Source organism: Pelophylax lessonae (assembly GCF_965119305.1).
Source record: "Pelophylax lessonae genome assembly, chromosome: 1".
NCBI lineage: Eukaryota > Metazoa > Chordata > Amphibia > Anura > Ranidae > Pelophylax > Pelophylax lessonae.
In genome coordinates this window covers 703,646,178-703,666,583 of record NC_138768.1, presented here as the reverse complement: position 1 = coordinate 703,666,583, position 20,406 = coordinate 703,646,178, and the positions used below count along the sequence as shown (strand labels likewise).

Sequence of the window (20,406 nt, the reverse complement as noted above, 5' to 3'; positions counted from 1 at the left end):
AATGTATTTGTAGTTTAGATATTATGCTCCTGGTTTTTATGGATTTATTGGAAGGTCAGAAATGTAGTACATACTAGGTTGATATTCGTTGGCTTCGCAAGCAATAAGTGATTTGGAGATAGAATTTTTTTGTATAGATGGAAGTGTATAAATTGGAGTATAGATGGAATACTTCTGCTTTTTATGGCTCTATCGGAAGGTAAAACATGTAGTATACACCAGGTTGATAGTCTTAAGCCTCGTACACACGATCAGATTATCGAACGATCTTGCGTTCAATTTTTGTTGCATGCTAGTCTCATATCGAAAGTGAAGAGGTTACTTTCATACGAAAGTTCCCGTAGGACAGAATTCAACTTCAGAAGTGTTGTCATGTGTTGAATTGTTTTGTATGTGTTCTTTCTTTTCTGAGCATGCCTAGTCTTGCTCTTACGATTTTTTTTCGGACGAAAACTGTACTAATTAAACAAATAATCGGACATTGTGTTGACGTACGATAAAAATTTTATAGCCTGCACATCCAGATTTTGTCGTCCCAAAATTCATAATCGGCTGTCGAAAGCACTATGCTAACAATCCGAAAATAGGCAGATCGTTCGTCGTACGAAATTTTACTTCCGATTTTCGTATCGTGTGTATGGGCCTTTAGACTTTGGAAACAAGTAATTTGGAGATAGAATTTATCTGCAGCCAGTATAGACAGAATACTTCTGCTTTTCATGAATTTTGCAATCTAAGTGTCTGCATCATCCTGCGTTGGCTGTTCCAAAATAAAAATCTTTTAAAAGTTTATACAAGCTGGTGTGGCGCTCCCATCCTTTGAAAACTTTTATGGATTTATAGAAAGGTCAGAAAAGTAGTATATACTAGGCATACACTCTCAGGGTTTGTAAGGAATAATGTAATTTGGAGATAGCACTTATTTGAAGTCAGTATACTTAGAACACTTCCAATTTACCTTCCAAATTATATAGGCTGGGGATGTTTTCAACAAGTTATTCATGGTTAAGAATAAAAGTGAAATTTTGGGCCCTAGTGGGTGAGATATGCGATGGTTTAAACGCATCATCTCTGCCAATTGCATTATTGGAAAAGCAATAAATAATACAATATAGGGACAATAATTTATTTTTATAAAATTTAAATGCAGCAAAAAACAAAATATAGATATAGAAAAAAGGCTAATATTTTGAGACAACTGAACACCTGCCAAGCGAGTGTGTCAATGTGCTCAATGATGTAGAGTAAAGTCAGTGAAAAATTGACAGGTACAAGTAAAGTTCTGATATACTGGTAGCACGTTATTGTATACCTCTGTGTCTTTTGATCTGTGTCCAAAAGCCAGAGACAGAATGTCAGCTAGCAGCAGTTCAGTTTCACCAGTGACAATATACTGTATTAAACCACCTCTGATATTGATGTCTGATATTGATGTATGCTTACCTCCTGTACCCACACAGTTTCTTCTAGTTTTGAACATTTAAAGGTGCCAGAAATTGTACCAAAATGCTGGGCTGTTCAAATTCAGCTTTTATTATAAAACAGTTAATGTGTAATTTGAACTTTGCACCATACATTTTACAGGTATATTACATCATTTATAGATACATAGAGCTTATTTCCAAGTGTTTCACAGACAATCACTATGTATTCCTCTCCATTTAACAATGAGGTTCCCAGATGGAAATTAGGATCCACTCGGGGAAAACAATACAATAATTATGACATGTTTCATGGGCATCCACCACCCACTTCCTCAGGTTTTGTGAAACTATATGATACAGTCAGAATTAATTTTAAGCTTTTTTATAACTATATACAGTATATATGTCATTTATACATTTTTTTTAATACCTCAAGCTAAAATATAAGGTTAATCATAGACTATAATCATGTGCCTGGGGGTTCACCACCTGCACCAAACCTCCCCTGAGAGGAAGCTGATAAAAAAAATGATAGAGAGAGAGAGAGAAAAGGAATAGCATGTTGTTCTATTACATAGAAATATGACATAAGTGGGGTTATGGGTGAATATATTTTTTTTAATTTTCTACAGATCCATATCATCTATCAAGTCTGTTCTATGTATATAGGTTTGCTGTAACTTTTTATGAGGTCACAATTAGTGTTGAGCGAACACGGACTGTATTATTCGTGTTCATACCGAATAATTGGATTTTTGTTACCCAAATACGGACCCGAAAACTTTACTGTATGTTCAGGTTTAAAATCCGTGTTTGGTCATTTTATTTCCTGTTTTGTATGTAATGGCGCGCTTTTAATGGCGGCCTTTCAACAGCCAATCAACAAGCGTTTAACTGGTGTGCGCCATCACAGCCATGCCTACTAATGTATTAGTATCTGTGATTGGTCATCTGAAGCATGTGACCATGTCTTTATAAGTTCGAGAGCCCCAGCGCGCCGCGTCATTCTGCTGTAGTTTAGGGACAGAGCACACATCATACGTGCTGGCTGCTGATTAGGGACATACAGTGATTCTGTGAAAAATTGTGTCCGAAAAGAATGCAGGGACAGGTCGGAGTGCAGGCAGGGAAAGTTATTAGAGCATTTTAGGGCGAGGCTGGAGATTAGGCAGGGTCAGTCTTCTACATCGATTTTGCTGTGTGGGGGGTGGTGCAGTGAACGATCTTATTGAGCATATTAGGGACAGGCTGAAGATTAGGCAGGGACAGTCTACATCGATTTTGCTGTGTGGGGGGTGGTGCAGTGAACAATTTTTATGCCCTCACTTGAGCCCACTGAGGAGGAGGAGGAGGAGGGAGAAAAAAAATCTATTTTTATCAGTCTGTTGTGTGCAGCGTTCAGCTATATTTCACTACAGATTGCTGTTCTAATCTGCTATTAAAAAATTAATTTAAAGGGGAATTTTTTTAAGAGCACTTGCCATGCTCTTAACTACATTTTGCTGCCATTTGCAGCACTCTAGCCCTTTCCATTTGTGTTTTAGAGCCATTTTAGTGCCTAAAGTTCGGGTCCCCATTGACTTCAATGGGGTTTGGTGTCCAGGTAAAGTTCGGAAAAAGTCCGGGACACAGACCCGGACTTTTTTTTCAAGTTCGGCCGAACCCGCCAAACACGGACATCCAGGTGTCCGCTCAACTCTAGTCACAATATATCACAGCCAAGGTATCTTTTTAGTCTCCTCTCCTATTCCTGCTACACCAAAATACCTTCCATATTAATCCAAGAGAGAGGGGTAAAGGAACAAAAACCCAACAAAAGCACAATATCTTTCACTCACCCTAGTCAAATTTAGTGTTAAGTTCTTTATGATTACTGTGATGTCTGATTTCAACATGCCTTTTTTTCTCAGGTCAGGTGATAAATAGTTGCCAACATTTAAAAAAAAAATTCCAGGGGTACCTTTTTTTTTGCTGTATGTCCAGCAAGCCATTGAAGTGCAGAGTGTACTTCAATTAGGGGCAGAACATTCATTGAAAATGGAAATGTCTTGTGTACAATTTGAGTAATATTACAATATCCAGTGTTTTTTAAACAATTGCATTCTTTGCAACCCATTAAACCTTCCCTAGTCCATAATTTTGTTAATGTGTGACCACAAACACTTTCATTATTTGCTAGACACCACCAGCTTCAGATCACACAGCCCTGCTTTCCTAAACTGCTAGGTAAGAAGTGTGCACTCTGCCTACTTCACATGCACAGTGTACTAAGGAAGTGCAATCTTCTACAGAATATTGGGCATGGCTCATCACATGTTGCAGTCCTTGTACCCACATTGTATTGTTAAATTACAGCTCCACAAGTCTCACAAATACACTTTAAAAAGTAAATTTGCTTTTGTTTAAAAAAAACAAATGATGCCCTCTGGCTAGATCAATGCACTTTGCAAAGGTTGCAGCAAACGTTGTTGCACATTCCTACTTTTTTGTGCTCTGGGGTTTTAAAAAGCTGTTTATTCCACTATGACCCTTAGATACTGAATGGGAGGGTCTTGTTTGCTATTTTCATGTGGTGCACTCTTTGTGTTCTGAAGAGGAAAGTTGCAGTGTCTGCACCCCTTTATAAGTAGTTAATCAAATGTAAAATTTCTGCAGAGAATGCCTAAAATCTTATTTATATCATAAAGCAGACTTGTGGAAAAATCAGGGAACCAATCACAAAAGTAGGAAATTATGTTTCCTACAGTGTACAAAACCCCCCGAGGTTGCCATGTTGCATTGAATTTTACAAAAAAATGACGATGGCTGCAGACTGAAAAGGAAAGGTATATTTTAATAATAATAAATTACAATGTGGCTTGTGTAGCAATTGTACAGTATATTCTATATTTTTTTTTTTTTGTGTTTGCTATATTTTTTACATGAAAGTAAATTTACCCTTTAGGTTCAAAATAAATGTTTTGAACTGTTCAAACAATGTATACAATGCAGACGTCAGGCATAAATAAATGTAAAGCATTACTTATAGAAGAGACCAGAAGTATAATGTAAATCACAATATACAATAATAATTTTTCCGGAGTATATAACGTAGTGCTGCTAATCAGGTTTCTGATTCTTCCACCCTAACCTTGCACTGCCCCTTTCTAACCTGGCACTGCCCTCTCCTTAACCTGGCACTGCCCCTTCTCTAATCTGGCACATGCCCTTCCCCAAAGCAGGCGGGATGCTGTGGTCACAGTCAGTGCTTACATAGATTTACATAGTGACCTAGCGTAGGAGAAATTTGGAAGCCATGAATCCTTATCAGGGCATTAGAAAGCATTGGGCCCTATACAGCCTACCTGACAGAGCGCACCCCCACCGTACAGTCTACCTGAGAGTGCCATAAAACCAGATTCAACACTTTATCAGCGTGCCAGTTAACAACTCCAGAATGGGAAGAGGAGGAAGGGGTAAATAAAGGTGCCTTAGAGTTCCTAGGACATCTAAACCCAGGAAGGGGTAATTAATCCTTAGGGGCCAAAGTTCAGTGAGGCTTGAAGGAGGGAGACGTAGGGGCCACAGAGTGAGCTAGAGTGGGTGGAGGGTTAATAGGTCCAATTTAGGGGATCAAGGTTGCTGTGTTTAGGGGCCACAACACACACAAGAAGGAGAAGAGGGTTCCCACCTCTGAGCTGCATTCAAGGAAATTCATCCCACCATACTCCACTCTCCTCTTCTATGATACAATATATCTAAGGGATGGCCCTGTCCTCTCTATGACAATAATGGATTGCAGGTTCTAGGAGTGAGCTCCACCTCTTTTCTACTAATAAATGAATAAATGATGTGATCCTAGTGGGCGAAATTTTAGCAGCAGAGTACCATCACGGGTCACTGTAATTGGACAACAGTTCATTTATTGATGTGCGACATCATTCATTCATTCATTGCTAGAAGATAGGTGGAGCTCACTCCCAGTGCCTGAGAATTCAGAAACTGTTTTGAGGTATGCTGTGATCCTAGGAAACAACTCAGGACACGGTTGTCATGGGAAAACTACTAGCAAGCAGGACTGCCCCTGCAAATCAGGGACAGTTGGTACATGTTGGTGATGTTGGCACTTGTGCAGTAATAGGACAATCAATTTTCCTCCTTGTGTAAGGAGGGGGAAAAGGAGAAAGAGAAAAAGATCTACAAGGCCAGATTGTGAAATACAAACAATACAGAACATAATGTGAGTCAGTTTTTTTTATCTCTCTCACTATTTCTCTCACTATTTCTTTCAAACCTCAAATATACAGTAAAATGCAAAAAAGAGACCGAGATTACAGGTCTGACTAACAATCACACCATGTTAATTTTTTTAATTGGTTTTATGTAAGGTGTTTTCATCGTATTCCTGCACTGGTTATCTTCATAATTCCTGTACCTACTATTCACATACAGTGCCTTGAAAAAGTATTCATACCCATTGAAATTTTACACATTTTATCATGTTACAACCAAAAACGTAAATGTATTTTATTGGGATTTTATGCGATAGACCAACACATTGTGGCACATAATTGTGAAGTGGAAGGAAAATGATAAATGGTTTTCAAATTTTTTTTACAAATAAATATCTGAAAAGTGTGGCATGCATTTGTATTCAGTTCCTTAGACTTAATACTTTGTAGAACCACCTTTCACTGTAATTATAGCTGCAAGTCTTTTTGTGTATGTCTCTACCAGCTTTGCACATCTAGAGAGTGAAATTGTTGCCCATTCTTCTTTGCAAAATAGCAGAAGCTCTGTCAGATTGAATAGAGAGCCTCTGTGAACAGCAATTTAAAAGTCTTGCCACAGATTCTCAACTGGATTTAGGTCTGGACTATGACTGGGCCATTCTAGCGCACGAATATGCTTTGATCTAAACCATTCCATTGTAGCTCTGGCTGTATGTTTAGGGGCATTGTCCTGCTGGAAGGTGAACTTTGGCCCCAGTCTCAAGTCTTTTGCAGACTCCTTATATGTTTTCTTCTAAGATTGCCCTGTATTTGACTCCATCCATCTTCCCATCAACTCTGACCAGCTTCCTTGCCCTTGCTGAAGAAAAGTATCCCCATAACACGATGCTGCCAGCGCCATGTTTCACAATGGGGATGTTGTGTTCAGGGTGATGTGCACTATTCATTTTCCACCACACATAGCGTTTTGCTTTTAGGCAAAAAAGTTCAATTTTGGTCTCATCTGACCAGAGCACATTCTTCCACATATTTGCTGTGTCCCTTACATGGCTTCTCGCAAACTGCAAATGGGACTTCTTATGGCTTTCTTTAAAAATATGGCTTTCTTCTTGCCACTCTTCCATAAAGGTCAGATTTGTGGAGTGCACTAATAGTTGTCCTGTAGACAGATTTTCTCACCTGAGCTGTGGATCTCAGCAGCTCCTCTGCAGCCTCTTGTCTGCTACTCTGAATAATGCTGTCCTTGCCTGTCCTGTCAGTTTATGTGGATAGCCATGTCTTGGTAGGTTTGCATTTGTGGCATACTCTTTCCGTTTTCGGATAATTGATTGAACGTTGCTCTGTGAGATGTTCAAAGTTTTGGATATTTTTTTTATAACCTAACCCTGCTTTCCCTGCTTTCAAATTCTCCACAACTTTATTCCTGACCTGTATGGGGTGTTCCATTGCCTTCATGATGCTGTTTGTTCACTAAGGTTCTCTAACAAACCTCTGAGGGCTTCACAGAACTGCTGTGTTTATACTGAGATTAAATTCCACACAAGTGGACTCAATTTACTAATTAGGTGAACTCTGAAGATAATTGGTTCCACTAGATTTTAGTTAGGGGTATAAGAGTAAAGGGGGCTGAATACAAATGCACACCACACTTTTCAGATATTTATTTGTAAAAAATGTTGAAAAACATTTATCATTTTCCTTCCACTTCACAATCATGTGCCACTTTGTGGTGGTCTGTCACATACAATCCCAATAACATACATTATTGATTTTGATTGTAACATGAGAAAATGTGGAAAATTCCAATGGGAATGAAAACTTTTTCAAGACACTATATATATATATATATATATATATATATATATATATATATATATATATATATATATATATATATATATGCTGCCTGGCCAAAAAAAATTGCCACTAATTGCTTTGATTACGGCACACATTCACTAACCTTCTGCAATGTCACAAGATTTTTTCTGTCCAGTGATGCATTCATTTTTCACCAAGATCTTGTATTGATGATGGAAGAGTCGGACCACTGCGCTGAGCCTTCTCCAGCACATTCCAAATATTCTCAATGGGGTTAAGTCCTGGACTCTTTGGTGGCCAATCCATGTGTGAAAATGATGCCTTATGTTCCCTGAACCACTCTTTCACAATTTGAGCTTGAGGATATCTGTCATTGTCATTTTGGAATATGCCCGTGCCATCAGGGAAGAAAAATCCATTGATGGAATAACCTGGTCATTCAGTATATTCAGGTAATCAGCTGACCTCAATCTTTGGGCACATGCAGTAACTATCCAATAGGATAGTTACTGCATGCTTAGTTTAGTTAGTTGCTTAGTTAATTCCAGGTGGCGACTTTTTTTTTTTTTTGACCAGGTAGTGTATACAGTATTTATATACTGTATATAAATTGTAAAAAAATAAATAAATAAATAAATTGTACTGGCCCTGAGGGCAAACCCTCCCCTGGCCCAGTCCATTCCTTTTCTTGATATCCGAGGACACATATCATGACTCAACATGTAACACTTAAGCTGCTTGCTAATAATAAGTGATGTTCAAATTTATGTCACTTTCATAGGGGCATGTAGGGATAGCCTTACAAAATGACCTTTGCTATAATAGAGTCATTTTGGACATTTGCCATATCTTCAGTTATATGGATGATAAAATACACTTCGGGAGGTGGACATGTCCTATATAATAATTATGTATGTATTGTATCTTTTTCATTCCATTCCAATATATGTCCTACAAAAATATAGTTTCTTCTGTATACCAAATTGCCCACCAAAAACAACTTTTAAAATGTCTCAGTTTGAGAATCTCAAAAAAAAAAATTAAAAATCAAATGGCTGCAGCACCAATTCCAGCTGCAGCTGCCCCCTGCTGCCTCTAAGAGCTGAGCAATCAAACACTGATGATATAAATGGTGGACTCCGCGCTTATGGTAATATACTTGGATAGGAATACAATTTGATAAATGATAGGCTGCTGCCTCCTTGGACTATAGTCAAGGACTATATAAAAAAATGGAGGGAAATAAGGGAATGGCGCTGCCTAATGACAATATTGTAAATATGAATGTGGTAAAATTAGAGGAGTAGTCAGAAGGAAAGTTAATATATGGTATGTGTTGAAAGAATAGGTTTTTGGATCTGAACTGGATAGGAAAAGTAGTTTCTGCCACCATCCCAGGGTTATAGTATGTCGGTCTGTGGTGCCTCAAGTCAAGTATGGGATTTTAAGGGCAGGAGTAAACAAATACACAGAAGTAGTACAATTTTAAATAAAAAATAGAAATTTATTCCATGTTGAGGTTTTATACATAACATAGGTGAATAAATGGGTACAGTCCCATAGTGATAGTGAAGAAGAATAGTAAGTTGTGTTGAACGTGAATTGAGTGACTTTAAAGAAACAATTGATACAATTGATACACTATGAACAAATTAAGTTGATTACAGCCATACACTGTTACCACTGACATTATTTTCATTTACCTTAGAATCGGTAAAAAATCCTTGATGAAGGCCGCTACAGGCCGAAACATGTCGGAAATACCGATCAAGCCCGTTCTCTGCAATCATTCCTAATCTTGGATATGAGGAACAGCAGAACAGGACCAATTATCAATTGTTTCTTTAAAGTCACTCAATTCACGTTCAACACAACTTACTATTCTTCTTTACTATCACTATGGGACTGTACCCATTTATTCACCTATGTTATGTATAAAACCTCAACATGGAATAAATTTCTATTTTTTATTTAAAATTGTACTACTTCTGTGTATTTGTTTACTCCTGCCCTTAAAATCCCATACTTGACTTGAGGCACCACAGACCGACATACTATAACCCTGGGATGGTGGCAGAAACTACTTTTCCTATCCAGTTCAGATCCAAAAACCTATTCTTTATACCAATACCACCAGATGGATAACACATTCAAAGCCTCTCGGATCACTGGAGATACTAACATTATCATATATTTATTTTTGGTTGCTAGGCAGCAATAGTACCAATTACTACTCCCAGACATACACGGCTTGCACTGTAGAAATCCACTACAGTTTTTAAGGAAAGCCGTGTAAATTGCCTGGTTTCAAAACAACACCCTTTCTTAAACAAGTAAGGATGACTGAAGAGGAAGGAGAAAAAGATGTGGGAGACCTGGTTGGTGATGAATGGGAGACTCTCATGTCAGGCATCCATACCAATTTCAAGGTAAAAGAACAAACTGATTCGGATATTCTGGCACTTTTTAGAACACTCCAAAAACATCTGGAGAGAAAGTCAGCATTACACTGGCACATCAAGACATTCGAACGCTATATTAGCGAAAGAATTAATCCTGTAGGATTAAGAATCCAAATTTTTCCTACGATGGAAAACATCTCAACCCAACTTAAAAAAGAATGGGAAAATCAGCTAAATGAATGTTCACGAAATTTAATGATTCTTCTACAGGAAGAATATCTAAGACAAATAAAAACGCTGGACCTTGATATCAAAAAGACCTACGAGCAATTAGCTCCCCTTAAAAAAGTACAACTATACAGTGGACAAGAAACAAAACTCAAATCACACCTGGAAGAATACGGAAAAGATATCCTACGCAAAAAAGAAAGAAAATATTGGCGTGACAAGAATGCCTTTGCCCAAGGTAGAGCTTACAGATGGGCCAATCAACGGTCCAACCGAAGAACACAATATGGCAGATCTATTGATAAAACTGGACAACCCTACTACTCATCGGATTCATCTTCATACAACTCTGGCCCTGAACAATACAGAAACAGAAGGGGACCTCCTAAACAACAGGAACCCCAACGAAGAACAGACAGTGAGTCTGAAACACTCAAGAGACTGAACCTCAAGGAACTAACCTAATAGATGAACAGACAATACAATCGGTGAATTCTGACCAACCCTCCAAACCTTACAATATGTTTACTAGATCCAAAGTTGATCCCAAACAGGGTGTTTTTTTAGGGAAAACAAACCCAAAACCCTCCAAAAAACACCAATCGGAGAAGAAACAGGAGGAAGAAAAACGGTAATAAACTTATCACCTCACATACTAACTGAAGATCAAAAAGAAGTGCTATCCCTAGGACTCTCTTTTTGTCCCAATACACGTATTGATAGATTTGAAACAATCAAAGACGTCAATCTATTCGCCAGAAACCTGTTACTTAAAACTCTTTATCAAAAACAACCGCAACCACAAACCACACCTACACTCACAGCGGCCGAATTCAGAGCCATCCGTGACCTCAACCTATTACTCCAGGAAAGCGATTTAGATGACTGGGATGATCCCATGGAACCGGACCAAGACCCTGACAACGATGAACCTGAAACCACTTCAGACATACCGACATTCAAAAAGAAGTCCAACAAATTCCCCTCCTTGAACACAAATCCTGCCATTGCACTATTTGTGCGACAAACTACTAAAGACATAGAAGCCATCAAGGAACACAGATATGTCGCAAACCTGACTAATAACCAAAAACGAGCACTTCAAGAACTCAAAAATAATGATACGATCATTATCAAACCTTCAGACAAAGGAGGAAATGTAGTAATTATGAGTAAAGAAAAATATAAAAACATGTGCTACACCATACTCTCCAATACCAAATGCTACAAACAAATCACTCCTATAATGATTAAATCATACAACGAAATCTTTTACACCAAAGTTGACAATGCATTCAGGAACGGCACCATCTCCCAAACCTTATGGGAATACATAAGGACACCTCATCCCAAAACCCCAACACTATATGCACTACCAAAACTGCATAAAAATATCAACGACCCACCCGGAAGACCGATCATATCGGGAAATGGAAGTATCTCGGAGTCAATAAGCAAGGTTATTGATAGATACCTACGCCCTCACGTAAAAGGATTACCCTCCTACACCCAAGACACTCTGCATCTTCTCAGAATACTCAACGACATCTCTATACCTGAAGAAACCTACCTAGTCACAATTGACGTGGAAAGCCTATATAATAATATACCCCATACTAAAGGGATACAAACAGTGGAAAAAACACTTTGCAGCCTTAGTGAACGTGACCAAAACTTCAATTCCTTTATCCTTGACATGTTACAATATATACTGAACTACAACGTTTTCACCTTTGGAGGCAACTACTATATTCAAACCTGTGGGGTGGCGATGGGAACCAGCTGCGCCCCCTCCTACGCCAACGTCTATCTAGGCTCATGGGAACAAGAGTTCCTATCTAATGAAGACAATACCATCTACACGGACAGGATCCTCACATGGCAAAGGTATATTGATGACATACTGATCATATGGAACGGGCCTGAACATATGATACCTCAACTACTAAACAGGATGAACCAAAACGAATATAACATGTTCTTTACCATGACTTACAACAAGCAACAAATACCTTTCCTTGACACCCTAATATACAAAGAACCTACCGGAAAAATCTCCACCACCCTCTACAGAAAGGACACAGCAGGCAACTCCATCCTCCATGCCTCCAGCTTTCACCCACCACCCCTCATTCACTCCATACCCTACAGCCAATACCTAAGATTAAAAAGAAACTGCACTGATCCAGCCAAATTTCAATTGGAAGCTGATGCACTAACCTCCCGACTTTTACAGAGAGGCTATACAAAAACATCACTACGCAAAGCATTCAATCGTGCCAACAATTATGACAGAGAAACACTCCTCTTCAAAAACAAGGAACCAACCAAAACGGGATTGGATACCCGTATTATCATTAGATTCACCAATGAACATCAAGAAGTCAGAAAAATTCTCACAAAAAATTGGCCGATCCTTATGGAAGAACCAAGCACCTCCAAGCTTCTACCACAACACCCACTCATCACCTTCAGAAAGGCAGGTTCCCTACAACAGAAACTTGTACGCAGCGAATTTCAGGAAGGATCTACAAAAGATCCATGTAAAAACAAAGGCACCTACCCCTGTGGGAGCTGTGCCCAATGCCATGTCATCCGCAAAACAACCAATACCATCCTACCCAATGGAGAACCATACCAACCAAAACATTTCTGCAATTGCAAAACGAGAGGGATAGTATACCTGATGACTTGTGAATGCGGGTCTTTCTATGTAGGAAAGACCCGACAAGAGTTTGGCAAAAGGGTCAACCAACATCTTCAAACCATGCAGGTTGGCAACTTCTATGTACCGCTAGGTAGACACGTGAGAGACGACCATAACTATAAAATACCAATGATCAACTTTATGGCACTGGACAGGATTCACATCCCCCTACGCGGTGGTGATTGGAACAAAACATTGCTGCAATTGGAAATGCGATGGATTACACATCTCAAGGCTACCATTCCACCAGGATTAAACGAAGCACAAAGCTTCCGCCCCTTTCTTCCAGGCTTCTCATCCGTAAAAAAAGATTAAACCCCAAAAATCAAAACCTTTCCCCCCCCCACCCTTTTCTCTCCCCCATCAACTCCCCCTTACCTACCAAAAAACTATCACATACCATTTAATCGCTTAGATTGCTCAAATTGTCCAAATTTATCACCACTCACCATCCAATCCCTTTTCTTTAAAACCCTTTAAAAACCTTGCCACACAATTGGCATATGCCTGACTCTGATTTTTTCCCCCAAACCCAATCCAGACTCTCCCACAACTGTGTCTCGCATTCCACCACTATATTGCTGCATCTTCTATACAAGTTATAATTCATGTCTTAATTATACTGCCTATTATACTACTGTACTTTAAGGTGATCACTTTTAAGTAAGTATCACCTCAATACAAGATTGTTCAATCTATTTTCCTTTTTTGTTTTTCCCGCATACTCCGGGAACTCCCGGCACGGTAAGCCCCGAATCCTCCCTGGATCGGGGCATTTCAAAGCCGATCGGTCGGTCTCTGACCTTCCACCATCCCCATTGGGGATCTCGGCTTTTACTCCGTGTCGGCGGCCGTCTGGGCGCGTCCGCACGGTCACAAGGGATGCAGCTCCCGCATCGCGCAGGCGCATCCCCCACCTGACCACGCACGCCGCTCATTGGCGTCACGCAGCGCACTACCGCGCATGCGCGACAGCCTTTAAAAGGCCGGGGAACATCTCCGAGTCCTCAGTCTCTCCCGGACCAAGGGAGGAGAGGACCTGTTGACTACGTGCTGGGATACCCTATTTGAACCACGCATCAAGCAAATGTAAGTATAGACTCGGAGAAGATTATCACATATCTTCTGACCAAGTCTAACTACTTACCTCTACTTTGCACCTTACTCCCAAACTTGCACAACTCAGAACCCATGATGTATTACTCATCACAAGTACCATTTTATACCCTTATACCTTTATTATAGAGGACCCTCATCGATGTGGACTCTCACCTATCCTGACCACATTGCATCTTGGACCCCAAAAAAGCATGGCCCAATAAGTAAAAATACTAAAATTTCCTTTATACTTTTTACTCCCAATTTGCTCAAATCTGGTAAACTCTAATATATATCCTCTCATCTAATACAGCACTGTTCCTGCAGCTCCCGGAGACATCCCGGAAAAACAATACTTTAGGAATTGGACAAAAAATATGTATGTAACACCACATTTTTATGAACAAATTAAGTTGATTACAGCCATACACTGTTACCACTGACATTATTTTCATTTACCTTAGAATCGGTAAAAAATCCTTGATAAAGGCCGCTACAGGCCGAAACATGTCGGAAATACCGATCAAGCCCGTTCTCTGCAATCATTCCTAATCTTGGATATGAGGAACAGCAGAACAGGACCAATTATCAATTGTTTCTTTAAAGTCACTCAATTCACGTTCAACACAACTTACTATTCTTCTTCACTATCACTATGGGACTGTACCCATTTATTCACCTATGTTATGTATAAAACCTCAACATGGAATAAATTTCTATTTTTTATTTAAAATTGTACTACTTCTGTGTATTTGTTTACTCCTGCCCTTAAAATCCCATACTTGACTTGAGGCACCACAGACCGACATAATATATGGTATGTAAAATGTTGTGGCAAATGGTCAGTGAATAAACATGGGAATAAACACCTGTAGGGGAAGTGTGTTCTTAAGTAATAAAAAATGTAAAGTGACTGCGTGCTAATAAATATAAATGATCAGAAATTATATAAACCGAGATAAATATAAATATAAGACAATGATGGTATACAATGTATAAGCTATATATATATATATAAAAGGATCACTGTGTGACATTTGGCTATAAAAGTGGCTATAAAAGTCCAATAATTATTGGAACAGGTGACAAAATCTTTGTGTAAATATTACACACTAGGTGACCCCGTGGTGGGTGGTGAGGTGCTCCGTGACCCCTTTAATAGGTAGCCCACTCACCAGAAATACCCACCCCACACAGGGGTATAGAGCGGGTATATAAGATGGATGATGATCCTGCAGGTAGGTCCTTGTTCCCTCTGTGGGTCCTAGGATGAATGTACTGGAGGGTCCCTGTAGGGTACCAGGTATAGCAGGATTCCTTAAAGAGGATGGCCGGGGTCTGGTGGGGTTCTGTCAGTATGGGATAGTGGCTCCAATGTTCCACGGTGGGTCAGCCAGTTTCAATGGGACAGGTTATGTGCATCAAAGCCGTATGGAATAAGGAAAAGGCACATAGTGTAATACTGTAGGGTAAATGCTTTATTGCAAGTCAAAGGTAAAAGGTACTCACATTTGCAATGATATAAACGAGCGGTGTAGTGTACGTCTGGAACGCAATGCGATCCACGCCAAATGCCGGAACCGGAAGTGATGCGACACGCTGTACGCGTTTCATAAGCATACGTCTTCAGCAGCTGACCTTAATACATTGTATGCCATCATTGTCTTATATTTATATTTATCTCGGTTTATATCATTTCTGATCATCTATATTTATTAGCACGCAGTAACTTTACATTTTTTATTACTTAAGAACACACTTCCCCTACAGGTGTTTATTCACATGTTTATTCACTGACCATTTGCCACAACATTTTACATACCATATATTAACTTTCCTTCTGACTACTCCTCTAATTTTACCACATTCATATTTACAATATTGTCATTAGGCAGCGCCATTCCCTTATTTCCCTCCAAACACTGATGATCACTCAGCATGCAGAGAGCTGGTGACTGTCAGTCACCGGCTCTCTACTCTGCCCCTCCAATGCTCACTGAAGCGCTGGGCTGTGGAGGGGGCAGAGCTGCTGGCTCAGGCTCTCAGCAGCTTGCTAAAATGCTGAGCCAGTTGCCGTTCCAGGCATCTGGGCAGATCCCAACTATAAAGTCAGGATCTTTCCTGAGCCTGGACCACCTCTGTGATGTCAGCCGACCGTGGGCTTTAGCAGGTCAAAGGAGTGTAGAACTAATTGCACTCCTGTGACCCACAGGCAAAGTAAAGCTTTGGACATATTTCTCCTTTAATCTTTCCTATTCAGGTGAACATGCAAATATATACAATGAAATAATGTGCGATTTATTTTCTAAAAGTTATGTCTCTGTGATACAAGTCATTTACCATTGTTTCCTCCCTGTTTTTCATTGCAGTTTGGTTGCTACCAAAGAAACAGACAGCGCTCGGTCTCGTAGTTCACCTATGTCACCATCTGATTTTCTGGACAAACTAATGGGAAGAACATCTGGATATGATGCAAGAATAAGACCTAATTTCAAGGGTAAATTTGTTTCCTGCTTTGCCTTGTACTATGGTATTTGCCCAGTTGTGCACAACCCTTGTATTTTCTGAGCACCATCTACACTATTTTCTGAGCACATCTACACTACAACAAATAGCCACCCACCAGCATCAACTTAAGACATTTCCAACTCAACAATGTCCACTGAACCCTTACTACTCTATAAAAATGTCCCTATGGTATCTGCCACTGGTAGCTGACACTAACGTATTGCATATTCTCCCACAAGTTCTGCATTGAAATCCTGAGTTCTGAAGTCTTCTACCTACAGTACAGTGATCGTACATTCCACCAGTTACATATTCCATGCTGTGAGAAACACTAATACAGTATAATTACAAAAAGCCAATGGTCATTATTGTAGTATAACTATTGTAGTGCATGTGTGGAGGTTTTAGGTATTAAAAGAGTGAGCTCATAGAAGTTATTAACATTTTTGCATAAAGTTTAATATTTTCCCTGCTGTAAATGTAATGACTTACTTAAGTAGGCCATTATGTACGGACAAGATGGACTTCCTTACTGGCTTCAGTGATGCATTTTTTGGAGGCAGATAGATGATGGTTTCCATTACCTTAAAGAAAATGCGTGCCTAAAAAAACGCTAAACATTGGAATTGTTATATGAAACATACAAAAACAAAATAATAAATTAATGCATTGCAGCTAAAAACTACCATATTTATCGGCGTATAACACGTATCAGTGTATAACACGCACCTCAATTTTAAGTGGGAAGTTTCAGGAAAAAATCTTAAATTTGAAATAAAGAACTTTGAACTCAGAACTTTTTTAATCAAATGCAGCCTCACCAGTGCCCATGAATGCAGTCTCACCAGCGCCCATGAATGCAGCCTCAACAATGCCCATGAATGCAGCCTCAACAGTGCCCATGAATACAGCCTCAACAGTGCCCATGAATAGAGCCTCACCAGTGCAGTGTCCATCATTGCAGCCTCACCAGTGAAGTGCCCATGAATGCAGCCTCGCCAGTGCAGTGTCCATCAATGCAGCCTTGCTAGTGCAGTGTCTATCAATGCAGCCTTGCCAGTGCAGTGTCCATCAATGCAACCTCGCCAGTTCCCATTACACAGGGGAGATTACACAGAGCGGGGATCTCCCGCTTACCCGGCAGTCTCTGTCATCTGAAGTCCCGCATCCTGGACTGGCGCCTATAATAGACGTCACATGTCCTGGCTTTGGGCCAGTGTGCTGTCTACCATATGAGTAAGCGGGAGTAGCCTGGCAGCGCTCGCCCTTCCTTCCCCTCAGCCTGGCCTGCCCCCTCTGCCTCTGAGGGTGGCACAATCTGTGCACCCGCCCAGGATCGGCCCTGCCTGGTGCCCTTCCCCAATTGGCCTCTTTTTTTTTAAATATTTTTTTAAAAAAATATTATATTAATATAATATATTTTTAATAATATTTTTTAATATAATTTTTATTATATAACACGCACGCATATTTTGCACTCCATTTTCAGGAGAAAAAAGTGGGTGTTATACGCTGATAAATATGGTAATTTGTACTTTTAAACTGCTCTTGACTTTATATTTTTAAAAAACATACATGCTGAAAAAGATCCTGGGAGCTGAGCTGTAATAAGGCCTTTTTTTAATCACACATCATATCATTTTAAATATAAAAGACAGGAGTTAATGATCTGCAGACTACTTGTCTTTGCCTAAAGTACAACTGTCAGGGACTAAGCATTGTATCTAACATGCCAGATTTTAGTGACACTTCTAAGCAAAATAGCTATAACTTTAATATAAACATTTGCATTATTTCCTTTTGGAAGTACTTAGGTGTTTTATATCGATAACTTCTATAAACATGCTAAACATTGTACCATTTACTTTTGTACATATCTAGATTTTTTAGTATTTCTTTTTCTGCAATAAAGTGTATGCAGTTGATCTCTGCAATATGTGCATATTTCCCCATGTTTTATCATTTTAAAGACTTTGCAAGTACAGAAAGCTACTTGTTGACCAGTCAGAAATGCCCTCAGCTCCTAAGTTCTTTTGTTGGTTATTAATTCACAGAATTTTGGTGGTGTTAGCCTTGTGCCGTTGTCCTTTGCTAAACTACTGATACCTACCGCTATCCTGTTCTACATATCATAGAGTGTATGGTCTGAAGATAACAACTAGGAGGGATAATTACATTCCCTGGGACAACATAGGAAAGAGACAGGGAAGCCTCGAATTTCTGACATAATAAACAGGTTGTTTTTGGGGGGGTTTTTTGCACATATGGAACCGATATAACAAAACATTTTCGATAGTACATGTAACACAGCAAAATGTAACAAATGAAAAGAAATTTGTTGTGAGGGTTTACACACACTTTAAGAGGATCAGTGTCAGTGAACAGGAGCTAAATCTTTCCATATTTATTTATCTGGTTTTATCCAAAAAAAAAAAAAGGAAGTTGTTTAGTCAGCCTTTACTGTGTATTATAAATTAGATAATATATGTGTTCTTTTTTTTAATCATGCAGTCTGCCTGTGCTTCACTCTTACCTATTGATTTATAAAATTAACTGAGACTGTTCACTTTGTAAAGTGACTGTACACATGGCTTAGTGAATAGGTATCAGGAATATGCAGGACAGCAGGAACACCTGCTACTGGCACTGTGGTTAATAGACTGGGGTGCTACAATTCCAGAGTTCACCAGTAGGTGTCATCCAGTTATTGGGAGACCTTAACTACCTGAGGCTGACTGCTAAGAGACCATTTAGTCCCACCCAGCTTGCTATGTCCTATATGCATACTTGTTATGTATACTGTTAGTTTTCTGTACATGTTCTAGCTCTTGGCCTTTATGCTTCTCACCTGACCCTGTTCCATCTAGTTTCCCTGATTTTCTTCCCTAAGTGGCAGGATTCATGTTGCAGCTTTCTAGACCAGATCCTCATGGATACCTTGGAGGACATACCCTGGCTTGGCGATGAGGATGCGAGGACTGCCCATGATGTAGTCTTTGGGCACTGGGCTCTGCTTGTGGTGCTCTCCAGACACCTAGTATACCATGTAAGTTAGTTGCAGAGCACTTTGCAGGTCCAAGAGCATGATACACATGCTGGTGTAATCTTCTCCCTGAGATGTGAAGATTCAAATTTAAAATAGTTCACTGGGTTCTGCATTGGCACTTTCCAGTACCTTGTTCCTGTGTTTGCTTACTGTAGGTAGGTAGAGTGCTCTTTAAACTACTGCTGTCACACGTAAATGAGGCCTCTGTTGGAGCCTAGTGTGTGTTATCTATTGCTGATTCCACTACAGGGTTAACATTCTTACAGAGCTGTGCTGAGTCATATTGGATCTATTGAACATGCCCTGGTTAACATTACTGCACCACTGTGGCTTGTGTTTCACACACCCTGATAGTTATGTGAGACAGTCACCCTTTGCTGCTGCCTAACAGTTACAGTCACAGCTAGCCTTGTATCCCTCTTTCCTCTGCTATTGCATCTTTTCTGTGAGTGCTTAATCCTATTTAGAGTTTTACTCTTTTACATACATGTGATCTGTTGAATCAATGCCCCAAAGGGAGCAGTTTTGTAGCCCCCTTTTATTTTCATGATTTACTAACAGCTCTGGGGTGGTTTGCAGTGTCCTTCCTTAAGGACCTGACAATGATGACCTGATCCATTGTCCTCTGTCTGAGTCTACACACTCCTAAGAGTCTTTCCTGGCACCATCAAGCATGTCTCCCTCCTCTGCATGGTCAAGTATTTTTCAGCGGCTTTGAAATTTTATGACCAAAATCTCTGCCATGATAGCAGAATGCAGAGTCCATAACGGTACTTCCAATCCTTCTCCAGAGTAAGTCCCTGATTTGCCTGCAGCTGCATCTGCACACTTAGATGAGGAAGATAAGTGTCAGGGTCCGGACTAGCGGCAGGTGACTGCACTGGAGGTGGATCCTCTGTGTCAATGAGGGATTGGCGTGGACCGTACCAGGGGATCGGTTCTAAGTTACTACCGGTTTTCACCA

At 39.8% G+C, this 20,406-nt stretch overlaps 1 protein-coding gene across 1 annotated transcript in view; it reads left to right on the top strand.

Annotated features, from left to right (window-relative positions):
• The window catches only part of GLRA3 (glycine receptor alpha 3), a 369,294-nt gene that overhangs the window by 52,029 nt on the left and 296,859 nt on the right, over positions 1–20,406 (top strand). Inside the window, 1 exon segment of the mRNA XM_082269464.1 lies at positions 16,258–16,385. Within this exon segment, the coding sequence (XP_082125590.1) occupies positions 16,258–16,385 (128 nt within the window).